The sequence below is a fragment of the Hoplias malabaricus genome, chromosome 18 (assembly GCF_029633855.1).
Source record: "Hoplias malabaricus isolate fHopMal1 chromosome 18, fHopMal1.hap1, whole genome shotgun sequence".
In the NCBI taxonomy this organism is placed as follows: domain Eukaryota; kingdom Metazoa; phylum Chordata; class Actinopteri; order Characiformes; family Erythrinidae; genus Hoplias; species Hoplias malabaricus.
This window is the reverse complement of record NC_089817.1, coordinates 1,045,891-1,058,631: the sequence shown is the minus strand read 5'-3', so window position 1 is coordinate 1,058,631 and position 12,741 is coordinate 1,045,891. Positions and strand designations below refer to the sequence as shown.

Genomic DNA, 12,741 nt, shown 5'->3' with positions numbered 1-12,741 from the left:
ACAGTCAGGTCTCAGTCATCCACTTTAATTACGTATTATTAAAAATGTGTTATATATTATTATATATTTATTAAAACTCATGAGGAACGTCCGGCCCAAAGTTTGAATACAGCTCTGAATGAAGTGATGAAGAGTTGTGGGGTTTGTATTAGTTCAGTTGGTGCTGAACGCTGACGTCATACTGATGATTAATTACAGTAAACAGATATAAACTAAATTAATTCATTCACTGAATGTAACTATTGAAGAACAGGTTTTAAGTCGTTACATTGGCTCTTTACCTATTTTCTTTTATAGCTTTTCTGTATAAAATAAACACACTAATTCTCCTCCGATCACACTGTGCCTGCTGTAGTGCCCTCTTACTGTAGCCCCAGCTCAGAGGTGAGTATTAGGCACTAAACAGAGTCCCACACAAAGCAGCTGTCTGCGCTACAGGGGGTGGGTGATGTGGCTCTAAAATAACATCACGATATTTCAGCGAGATTTGGCGATAACGATATTTTTGATGATATGAACAAAAAATACTGTTATTAATTTCAAAAACACACTATTGCAACAGAATAAAGGATATTTGACTAGAAATGTTATTAAATTAAATATATTTAATATTTATTAGATATTTATTTTACTACAAACCTCTCAGAAGACACTAACATTTGCTCACTTTGTAAATAACAGTAACAAAAACTAATGTAGCAAATAAATCAACCACACATTCATTTCTAACATCACACCATGGTTTGATGTACACCTCATATTCTGTAACCACACCCCCTCCACACGACTGAAGCCACTCCCTCAATTTGGAGCAAACTCCTCGGCCTCAGAAACAATCTCCACTGTACTTCACTGAGCCTGAATGGCTCCTGTAACGAGTGTAAGCCGTGGTACAGATAACTGCAAGACGTCATCACAATAAACAAGTTTATCACCGTTATCACGATATAGAGGGCGGAGCAGCAGGTAGGTGTCGCAGTCACACAGCTCCAGGGTCCTGGAGATTGTGGGTTCGATTCCCGCTCCGGGTGATTGTCTGTGAGGAGTGTGGTGTGTTCTCTCTGTGTCTGCGTGGGTTTCCTCCGGGTGCTCCGGTTTCCTCCCACAGTCCAGAAACACACGTTGGTAGGTGGATTGGCGACTCAAAAGTGTGAGTGAATGTGTGAGTGTGTGTGTTGCCCTGTGAAGGACTGGCGCCCCCTCCAGGGTGTGTTCCCGCCTTGCGCCCAATGATTCCAGGTAGGCTCTGGACCCACCGCGACCCTGAACTGGATAAGGGCTACAGATAATGAATGAATGAATCACGATATAGATTGTTTTTATATAGTTTTAAAACTGACGTCAATAGACAGCCCTACTGCGCTAATGTAGTCTAACACAAAGCAGCACGCAAGTGTGCAAGACAATAGCATAGTCTTTTATTATCCTCCAGTGGGAAATGTGCACTATTACAGCAGCAGAGTATAAAAAAATAAGTAAATAAAGAGCTATAAGTAGATAACGATGCACATTATACAACATACAAAATATAAGGGGTGCTGTAGGCATAAATATGTAAACATCTGTTAACAGAGAAATACAATTAAAAACTATACAATATTCAAGGATGGATATTGCACATGAACTGATCTACGCCAGCAGTTACATAAACACTGACACTGGCCATCCATAGAGTTCTAGAGGGAATGAGGTAAAGCAGAAAGTATTGCACATGAAATAGAGGATAAAGTACAGGGTATGGGTCCGTACAGTGCATTAGTGTTAGACTAAGTGTGGGTCAAATGTAGTGTGTTTAGTGTAGATATGAATATCTGTGCTGCTTGGCCACAGTCCAGTCGCAGTGCATTGTGGACCTGTTTGTGAAAGTGGAGCCTCATAAATGATTAAATAAATATGATAAATCTAATCATAATAAACAGTGCGTGTGGGATGTTGATTAAATACAGTTTTAACTCTTTCTATAAATGTGTTCCCCCGAAATAAAAAGCACCCACTGTTTTTGACACAAACGGAAGCTAACAGCTGTGGAGAATAAAAGCGGTCCGCTCAGATTCATGGGATAGTTATGAAATAGTGGGGACACACAGCCTTAATGTTTATAAATGAGATTTTTGTGGTTTGTTTCTGTCTACAGCTCAACATGGCGAAGAACAGTGAGTCTGTCCTGGAAGGATTTATAGAGGGGCCTCTCAATTTTCCTCCGACCTACAAGTTTGATGTGGGGACACACACATATGACACAAGGTGTGTGTGTGTGTGTTATGTTATGATTGTTTAATAGGTGACTGTTTGTGAGGAGTGTGGTGTGTTCTCCCTGTGTCTGCGTGGGTTTCCTCCGGGTGACTGTCTGTGAGGAGTGTGGTGTGTTCTCCCTGTTACTGCATGGGTTTCCTCTGGGTGACTGTCTGTGAAGAGTGTGGTGTGTTCTCCCTGTGTCTGCGTGGGTTTCCTCCGGGTGACTGTCTGTGAGGAGTGTGGTGTGTTCTCCCTGTGTCTGCATGGGTTTCCTCCGGGTGACTGTTTGTGAGGAGTGTGGTGTGTTCTCCCTGTGTCTGCGTGGGTTTCCTCCGGGTGACTGTCTGTGAGGAGTGTGGTGTGTTCTCTCTGTGTCTGCGTGGGTTTCCTCCGGGTGACTGTCTGTGAGGAGTGTGGTGTGTTCTCTCTGTGTCTGCGTGGGTTTCCCCCGGGTGACTGTCTGTGAGGAGTGTGGTGTGTTCTCCCTGTGACTGCGTGGGTTTCCTCCGGGTGACTGTCTGTGAGGAGTGTGGTGTGTTCTCCCTGTGTCTGCGTGGGTTTCCTCCGGGTGACTGTCTGTGAGGAGTGTGGTGTGTTCTCCCTGTGTCTGTGTGGGTTTCCTCCGGGTGACTGTCTGTGAGGAGTGTGGTGTGTTCTCCCTGTGTCTGCGTGGGGTTTCCTCCGGGTGACTATCTGTGAGGAGTGTGGTGTGTTCTCTCTGTGTCTGCGTGGGTTTCCTAAGGGTGACTGTCTGTGAGGAGTGTGGTGTGTTCTCTCTGTGTCTGTGTGGGTTTCCTCTGGGTGACTGTCTGTGAGGAGTGTGGTGTGTTCTCTCTGTGTCTGCGTGGGTTTCCTCCGGGTGACTGTCTGTGAGGAGTGTGGTGTGTTCTCTCTGTGTCTGTGTGGGTTTCCTCTGGGTGACTGTCTGTGAGGAGTGTGGTGTGTTCTCTCTGTGTCTGCGTGGGTTTCCTAAGGGTGACTGTCTGTGAGGAGTGTGGTGTGTTCTCCCTGTGACTGCGTGGGTTTCCTAAGGGTGACTGTCTGTGAAGAGTGTGGTGTGTTCTCCCTGTGTCTGCGTGGGTTTCCTCCGGGTGACTGTCTGTGAGGAGTGTGGTGTGTTCTCCCTGTGTCTGCATGGGTTTCCTCCGGGTGACTGTTTGTGAGGAGTGTGGTGTGTTCTCCCTGTGTCTGCGTGGGTTTCCTCCGGGTGACTGTCTGTGAGGAGTGTGGTGTGTTCTCTCTGTGTCTGCGTGGGTTTCCTCCGGGTGACTGTCTGTGAGGAGTGTGGTGTGTTCTCTCTGTGTCTGCGTGGGTTTCCCCCGGGTGACTGTCTGTGAGGAGTGTGGTGTGTTCTCCCTGTGACTGCGTGGGTTTCCTCCGGGTGACTGTCTGTGAGGAGTGTGGTGTGTTCTCCCTGTGTCTGCGTGGGTTTCCTCCGGGTGACTGTCTGTGAGGAGTGTGGTGTGTTCTCCCTGTGTCTGTGTGGGTTTCCTCCGGGTGACTGTCTGTGAGGAGTGTGGTGTGTTCTCCCTGTGTCTGCGTGGGGTTTCCTCCGGGTGACTATCTGTGAGGAGTGTGGTGTGTTCTCTCTGTGTCTGCGTGGGTTTCCTAAGGGTGACTGTCTGTGAGGAGTGTGGTGTGTTCTCTCTGTGTCTGTGTGGGTTTCCTCTGGGTGACTGTCTGTGAGGAGTGTGGTGTGTTCTCTCTGTGTCTGCGTGGGTTTCCTCCGGGTGACTGTCTGTGAGGAGTGTGGTGTGTTCTCTCTGTGTCTGTGTGGGTTTCCTCTGGGTGACTGTCTGTGAGGAGTGTGGTGTGTTCTCTCTGTGTCTGCGTGGGTTTCCTAAGGGTGACTGTCTGTGAGGAGTGTGGTGTGTTCTCCCTGTGACTGCGTGGGTTTCCTAAGGGTGACTGTCTGTGAAGAGTGTGGTGTGTTCTCCCTGTGTCTGCGTGGGTTTCCTCCGGGTGACTGTCTGTGAGGAGTGTGGTGTGTTCTCCCTGTGTCTGCATGGGTTTCCTCCGGGTGACTGTTTGTGAGGAGTGTGGTGTGTTCTCTCTGTGTCTGCGTGGGTTTCCTCCGGGTGACTGTCTGTGAGGAGTGTGGTGTGTTCTCCCTGTGACTGCGTGGGTTTCCTCCGGGTGACTGTCTGTGAGGAGTGTGGTGTGTTCTCCCTGTGTCTGCGTGGGTTTCCTCCGGGTGACTGTCTGTGAGGAGTGTGGTGTGTTCTCCCTGTGTCTGTGTGGGTTTCCTCCGGGTGACTGTCTGTGAGGAGTGTGGTGTGTTCTCTCTGTGTCTGCGTGGGTTTCCTAAGGGTTATTGTCTGTGAGGAGTGTGGTGTGTTCTCTCTGTGTCTGTGTGGGTTTCCTCCAGGTGACTGTCTGTGAGGAGTGTGGTGTGTTCTCCCTGTGTCTGCGTGGGTTTCCTCCGGGTGACTGTCTGTGAGGAGTGTGGTGTGTTCTCTCCGTGTCTGTGTGGGTTTCCTCTGGGTGACTGTCTGTGAGGAGTGTGGTGTGTTCTCTCTGTGTCTGCGTGGGTTTCCTAAGGGTGACTGTCTGTGAGGAGTGTGGTGTGTTCTCTCTGTGTCTGTGTGGGTTTCCTCTGGGTGACTGTCTGTGAGGAGTGTGGTGTGTTCTCTCTGTGTCTGCGTGGGTTTCCTCCGGGTGACTGTCTGTGAGGAGTGTGGTGTGTTCTCTCTGTGTCTGTGTGGGTTTCCTCTGGGTGACTGTCTGTGAGGAGTGTGGTGTGTTCTCTCTGTGTCTGCGTGGGTTTCCTAAGGGTGACTGTCTGTGAGGAGTGTGGTGTGTTCTCTCTGTGTCTGTGTGGGTTTCCTCTGGGTGACTGTCTGTGAGGAGTGTGGTGTGTTCTCCCTGTGTCTGCGTGGGTTTCCTCCGGGTAACTGTCTGTGAGGAGTGTGGTGTGTTCTCTCTGTGTCTGCGTGGGTTTCCTCTAGGTGACTGTCTGTGAGGAGTGTGGTGTGTTCTCTCTGTGTCTGTGTGGGTTTCCTCTGGGTGACTGTCTGTGAGGAGTGTGGTGTGTTCTCCCTGTGTCTGCGTGGGTTTCCTCCGGGTAACTGTCTGTGAGGAGTGTGGTGTGTTCTCTCTGTGTCTGCGTGGGTTTCCTCCGGGTGACTGTCTGTGAGGAGTGAGTGTGGTGTCGCATAGCGGCATAAAACCAAAGGAGATTTAGTTTATTTGCCTTGCCATTTGAATTATATTGATAAAATAATTAAATAAATTATCTCTCTCTTTCTTTCTCTCTCTCTCTTTCTCTCTCTCTTGCTCTCTCTCCAGTACTAAGAAGCGGAAGCCCGCTTGGACAGACCGCATCCTGTGGCGTCTCCGGAGGACTGGCTCCCCGGTTCCATCCCATAATGCTGCGCTACAGCGAGGTTTAACTTCGTGGCTGGGCGGAGCTACGAGAGTGACACAGCACTTTTACCACAGCCACATGGGCTTCACCATCAGTGACCACAAACCTGTGTCCGCACTCTTCTCTCTGCATGTGAGTCGGTTAAAGCAGTCCGGCTGGGACTGGGTGAGTGTGTGAGCGACTGGGTGAGTGCGTGAGCGACTGAGTGAGTGCGTGAGCGACTGGGTGAGTGCGTGAGCGACTGGGTGAGTGCGTGAGCGACTGGGTGAGTGCGTGAGCGACTGGGTGAGTGCGTGAGCGACTGGGTGAGTGCGTGAGCGACTGGGTGAGTGTGTGGGCGACTGGGTGAGTGTGTGAGCGACTGGGTGAGTGCGTGGGCGACTGGGTGAGTGCGTGAGCGACTGGGTGAGTGTGTGAAACACCAATGTTTTCATGGAAAGATGCAGAAGCCAGATGTTTCTCTGAAGAATTTTTTTCTCTGTCTGCAGTTTCCCTTTAAGATCGATCTGCCTTTAGTTCAGCTGGAGGTGGAGAAAGAGTGGACCAAAGTGTCTGATGCTACAGCCAGGTTTTCCATAACATCTGGGTTCCAGAGGAGCTCGTGGGACTGGGTGGGGCTGTACAAGGTACGAGGAGAAGGTGTATATTAATACATTCATGTTCACTGTTGTATGTTCCTCTATGTATCACGTTTTCTGTTGTGTGATCAGGTGGGATTCAGACACTACAAGGACTATGCAGCCTATGTTTGGGCCAAAACGGACCACTCGACTCAGGTGGGGCAAGAGAGAGGGGGGGGGGGGGATGATATAATGAATATATCTCAATCTGTGTCTCGCGGCCTGCCATTTAAATCAATAGAGATCAATTCATAAATACATTTGTGTGGTTTTTAGAGATATATCATTATTTTATGTGAGAATAAATACATTTGTTAACATTTATGTTGCGTTTATTTATAAGGCCACAGTCTCGAATTCAGAATGAATTTATAAAGTGTTTCTGCGTTCGTGGATGAAGTCATGCCCCTGTTTTCCGTGACGTGTTTTGGATCACACCACTGGCCACGTTTGTGGATGAGGCTGCTTTTGTGTGTGGAGCGGGTGAGATATTAAAGGAATTTCTCAAAAAGCAGAGACTGTGACTTTACAAATGTATGCAGTGTAGCTTTAAACTGATGTATTTATTTTGTTTAAAATGATAATGCATCTATGAAACCCACATGTATTAATGAATGTACAAACCGGATTCCAAAAAAGTTGGGACACTAAACAAATTGTGAATAAAAACTGAATGCAATGATGTGGAGACGGCAAATGTCAATATTTTATTCGTAATAGAACATAGACGACAGATCAAAAGTTTAATCTGAGTAAATGTAACATTTTAAAGGAAAAATATGTTGATTCAAAATTTCACAGTGTCAACAAATCCCAAAAAAGTTGGGACAAGTAGCAATAAGTGGCTGGAAAAAGGAAATTGAGCATATAACAAACAGCTGGAAGACCAATTAACACTAATTAGGTCAATTGACAACATGATTGGGATAAAAAGAGCTTCTCAGAGTGTCAGTGTCTCTCTGAAGCCAAGATGGTAAGAGGATCACCAATTCCACCATTGTTCAGCAGAAAGATAGTGCAGCGATACCAGAATGGTGTTACCCAGCGTAAAATAGCAAAGACTTTTAAGTTATCATCATCAACCGAGCATAACATCATCAAAAGACTCAGAGAATCTGGAACAATTGCTGTGCGTAAGGGTCAAGGCCGTAAAACTCTACAGGATGCTCGTGATCTCCGGGCCCTTAAACGTCACTGCAGCTCAAACAGGAACGCCACTGTCAAGGAAATAACAGAATGGGCTCAGGAATACTTCCAGAAAGCATTGTCAGTGAACACAATGCACCGTGCCATCCGCCGTCGCCAGCTGAAACTCTACAGTGCAAAGAGGAAGCCATTTCTAAGCAAGCTCCACAAGCTCAGACGTTGGCACTGGGCCAGGGGTCTTTTAAAATGGAGTGTGGCAAAATGGAAGACTGTTCTGTGGTCAGATGAGTCACAATTTGAAGTTCTTTATGGAACACTGGGACGCCATGTCATCCGGACCAGAGAGGACAAGGATAACCCAAGTTGTTATCAACGCTCCGTTCAGAAGCCTGCATCACTGATGCACTGGGGTTGCATGAGTGCTTGTGGCATGGGCAGCTTGCATGTCTGGAAAGGCACCATTAATGCAGAGAACTATGTTCAGGTTCTAGAACAACATATGCTCCCATCTAGACGTCATCTCTTTCAGGGAAGACCCTGCCTTTTTCAACAAGATAATGCCAGACCACATTCTGCAGCAATCACAACATCATGGCTATGTAGGAGAAGGATCCGGGGACTGAAATGGCAGCCTGCAGTCCAGATCTTTCACCTGTAGAGAACATTTGGAGCATCATAAAGAGGAAGGTGTGACAAAGAAGGCCCAAGACGATTGAACAGTTAGAGGCCTGTATTAGACATGAATGGGAGAGCATTCCTATTTCTAAACTTGAGAAACTGGTCTCCTCTGTCCCCAGACGTCTGTGGAGTGTTGTAAGAAGAAGGGGGGATGACACACAGTGGTAAAAAAATGGCCTTGTCTCAACTTTTTTGTGAATTTGTTGACGCCATGAAATTTTGAAACATATTTTTCCCTAAAAATGATACATTCTCTCAGTTTAAACTTTTGATCTGTGATTTGTTTCTGTTCTGAATAAAATATTAGATGTTGGCTCCTCCACATCATTGCATTCAGTTTTTATTCACAATTTGTTTAGTGTCCCAACTTTTTTGGAATCCGGTTTGTAACTGTGTTTGTACAAACTGCAGAACCCTGAGACACAGACTGAAATATTTATCTGTGAACAGTGAAACATATTTGTGACTTGTGTTTAATTTGTGGATTAACATTTACTCATTTGTCAAGTGTTTTGAGACTAATCTCTCTCCATAGACAAAGTGTACAATGAGCTCAGAATGCACCCAAACAAACAGCTTACTGTGCTCAGCTTGTTCTAAAGACCTTACAATGTTGCAATCACCAAGCCCCATTTTCTACCGCGCATAATCCCTCTGATATTCCGTATCCCTGAACCCGTCTCCTTTTTACCTCTAGGTGACATTTCCCGAAGAGGATTTGCCTAGAGATGCAGGGGAATACATCCTGGCCTACTACAGCCACAACACGAACAGCATTGTGGGAATAACCGAGCCATTCCAGGTCAAGACTCTACTCTATTTCAATAAACCTGAATGATGCAAGTCTGAGTCCGCTCTAACTTTAGGACTTTGACCTGTCCTTTCTCCAGCCGTATTTATGTTTTTTTATGAGACTTTAAAGAGCTTTCTCAGGTAGCAATGATTCTGCACTTATTATGACCCACATTAGGCCTTGAATGACGTTGTTGACTCGACTCAGACACAGGTCCAGCTTCATGTGGATAAACAGGTTCAGGTTCGACTCCACACTGAGCTGATGGCGTTTATAGTGGTGCAGCTGGTGAGAGAAGTGTGGTTGATTCTCATTGATGCCAGAGTCAACCTTGTGTGGAACCACAGTTGTCCTCTGTCTGTGTGTGTGTGAGAGCGAGTGTGTGTTTGTGTTCTCACTGTGGTTTTGTAGTTGACCTTGCTCTTCCCCGGCTTTTTTTTTTGCTAACATAACAGAAACAGACATTTAGTATCATCCTCCAGTCGTGTTGAGGTTCATTGTTACTACATTAGCTGGAGGAAGCTCGTTTTAGCTTTAATATGGTGACAGTCACACGCACACTCCTCCGGGTGACTGTCTGTGAGGAGTGTGGTGTGTTCTCTCTGTGTCTGTGTGGGTTTCCTCCGGGTGACTGTCTGTGAGGAGTGTGGTGTGTTCTCTCTGTGTCTGCTTGGTTTTCCTCCGGGTGACTGTCTGTGAGGAGTGTGGTGTGTTCTCCCTGTGTCTGCGTGGGTTTCCTCCGGGTGACAGTCTGTGAGGAGTGTGGTGTGTTCTCTCTGTGTCTGCGTGGGTTTCCTCCGGGTGACTGTCTGTGAGGAGTGTGGTGTGTTCTCCCTGTGTCTGCATGGGTTTCCTCCGGGAGACTGTCTGTGAGGGGTGTGGTGTGTTCTCCCTGTGTCTGCGTGGGTTTCCTCCGGGTGACTGTCTGTGAGGAGTGTGTTGTGTTTCCCTGTGTCTGCGTGGGTTTCCTCCGGGTGACTGTCTGTGAGGAGTGTGGTGTGTTCTCCCTGTGTCTGCGTGGGTTTCCTCCGGGTGACTGTCTGTGAGGAGTGTGGTGTGTTCTCTCTGTGTCTGTGTGGGTTTCCTCCGGGTGACTGTCTGTGAGGAGTGTGGTGTGTTCTCTCTGTGTCTGCGTGGGTTTCCTCCAGGTGATTTTCTCCTTTCTCTCTCTCCCCCTCTCCTCTCTCCCGCAGGTTCAGCTGCCTGTGTGCACTCCTCCTGTCCCAGTGTGTCCCTCTGGCTCGGACAGTTCAGACGACAGCTCTGAGGACGACAGCACTCTGGTTCTGTTGGGCCCCAGCTCTCGCAGCCCAAGTCCTGGGACACGTTCCAATAAACACCACCAACATCATCATCATCATCATCACCACCATCATCATCATCATCCTCAGCAGCAGCAGCATCCCACTAGGCGCAGACGCAGCCGCAGCCCTGCAGTTCCTGCGCTTTCCTCCACTCCGTTGCCGTCTCTGCAGTCGCTCAGCCTTCGTCCCCACAGCTCCTCGCCTCGCTCGGCCGCCAGTGCCAAGAAAGAGAGGCTCATCTCCCCGGACACTCTCCCCTCACCCCTCAGCCCTCTCAGCCCCCTCAGCCCCGTTACCCCCGGCAACAACATCACTGCCCCAGAGGCCCTGGTGGTGGCCATCCTCGGACCTCAGGCCACGCTCCCTCCTTCCAAAACAGGAGACGTGAGCCTTTGACCTCCCATTCTGCTCGATTAATTTACTCGATTAAAATGTGTGTCTTTTCCACAGGAATTAAATATGTGTGAGTGACTGGGTGAGTGTGTGAGTGACAGGATGAGTGTGTGAAACTGTCCACAGGTGTGAGTGTGTGAGTGACTGGGTGAGTGTGTGAGTGACTGGGTGAGTGTGTGAGTGACTGGGTGAGTGTGTGAAACTATCCACAGGTGTGAGTGTGTGAGGGACTGGGTGAGTGTGTGAGGGACTGGGTGAGTGTGTGAGGGACTGGGTGAGTGTGTGAGGGACTGGGTGAGTGTGTGAGTGACCGGGTGAGTGTTAGAGTGACTGGGTGAGTGTTAGAGTGACTGGGTGAGTGTGTGAGTGACTGGGTGAGTGTGTGAGTGACTGGGTGAGTGTGTGAGTGACTGGGTGAGTGTGTGAGTGACTGGGTGAGTGTGTGAGTGACAGGATGAGCGTGTGAGGGACTGGGTGAGCGTGTGAGTGAATGGGTGAGTGTGTGGAACTCTCCACAGGTGTGTGTGTGTGAGGGACTGGGTGAGTGTATGAGTGAATGGGTGAGTGTGTGGAACTGTCCACAGGTGTGAGTGTGTGAGGGACTGGGTGAGTGTGTGAGGGACTGGGTGAGTGTGTGATGGACTGGGTGAGTGTGTTAGTGAATGGGTGAGTGTGTGAAACTGTCCACAGGTGTGAGTGTGTGAGGGACTGGGTGAGTGTGTGAGGGACTGGGTGAGTGTGTGAGGGACTGGGTGAGTGTGTTAGTGAATGGGTGAGTGTGTGAAACTGTCCACAGGTGTGAGTGTGTGAGGGACTGGGTGAGTGTGTGAGGGACTGGGTGAGTGTGTGAGGGACTGGGTGAGTGTGTTAGTGAATGGGTGAGTGTGTGAAACTGTCCACAGGTGTGAGTGTGTGAGGGACTGGGAGAGTGTGTGAGGGACTGGGAGAGTGTGTGAGTGAATGGGTGAGTGTGTGAGTGACTGGGTGAGTGTGTGACACTGTCCACAGGTGTGTGTGTGAGAGTGAACAGGTGTGTGTGTGTGTGTGTAGACACATTCACATTTAGTGATTTCACCATTTCAGGTTAGTTTTGGTAAATAACAGAAATGACTTGTTTAAAACACCTGACTGCTCTTTAAAACGTGGACTGCATGAACACATCTGAATCGAGGAAATTCAGGCGATGACGTTTCTCAGCGTGAGCCTCCAGGACCTGGTACAGAACTGATAACGGAGTGTCATGACCTCATTCAGACGCTGCTCTGACCTGCCACTGTCTCTGAAGTCCTGCTGACCCCTCATTCTCTGCGCCACTGAGGTGAAACTCCACTTGGTAAACAGCACAGTCTCAGACCGTCTGAGGAACCTTTCACCCGGCTATTGATGGCCTTTCTTTGAGAAATAATCAGCTAATAATAGGGTGTTTTTGTTAGAAATGATGCCTTTGCCTCGTGAAATCATTTTAAATCTCATAAATATTTCAAATAATTCTCACTGTGGAGTTAAAAGAAGGATTGTTCTGAGCGTGGCGTCTCTGCAGCCACTGACTGAACCCAACCTTTCTGAGTGTAGTTTGCCTCCTGTTCGTCTGTCTGTTGATGTATTTGTGTGTGTGTGTGTAGTCGGGGGGCGGTGGTTGTTTCTGCGCTGAACTAACGTCCTGGTGAAGACCAAGTCCAAGTCCTGAAACCACACCTGATATATTCAGAATATTGGTGAAATTTAAGATGGTTTTAAAGGCAAAGACGTATGTGAAAAAGCCACACGAGCTAAATTCATGTAGTAAAACCTTTAAAAGCCATACTGCATCTCCATCGTTATCGCTGAGCCCTCGGGTGCAGTGCTGATGTGGTGAACGGGGTCCAGATTCTTCTGAAGGTTCTGTGTATGTTTCTCTGTTTATACACAAACACATATTCACAGATCTGTCTAATATTGCTTAAGATTTCTGTCGAAATGTCTTCAGGACTTTAATCATTCACCTGCTGCTGATGTAAATTTGTTATAACTTCAATAAAATATCCACTGTATCCCAGCAACACTGTGTTGCCAGAAGCGGCCGACTGTAGAAAATAAGCCAAACCCTTTTCTGCTCATACGCCACGACTGGTGTTTCTTGTAAGCTGCGCGAGGGCTGTGTTTCTGCCTCGTTTCTGTGGTCATTCTGGTGAATGCTGTGCAATGTAAGGGCTTTGGCACATTTAC

The 12,741-nt window shown here is 48.2% G+C and overlaps 1 protein-coding gene across 1 annotated transcript in view; it reads left to right on the top strand.

Annotated features, from left to right (window-relative positions):
- LOC136674691 (phosphatidylinositol 4,5-bisphosphate 5-phosphatase A) overlaps positions 1-12,741 on the top strand; it is a 26,050-nt gene extending 13,309 nt beyond the window's left edge. Inside the window, exons 7-12 of the mRNA XM_066650830.1 lie at positions 2,135-2,244; positions 5,524-5,734; positions 6,091-6,228; positions 6,313-6,378; positions 8,744-8,848; positions 10,033-12,741. Of these exons, the coding sequence (XP_066506927.1) occupies positions 2,135-2,244; positions 5,524-5,734; positions 6,091-6,228; positions 6,313-6,378; positions 8,744-8,848; positions 10,033-10,539 (1,137 nt within the window). The 3' untranslated portion in view covers positions 10,540-12,741. The remainder of the gene's footprint in view (positions 1-2,134; positions 2,245-5,523; positions 5,735-6,090; positions 6,229-6,312; positions 6,379-8,743; positions 8,849-10,032) is intronic.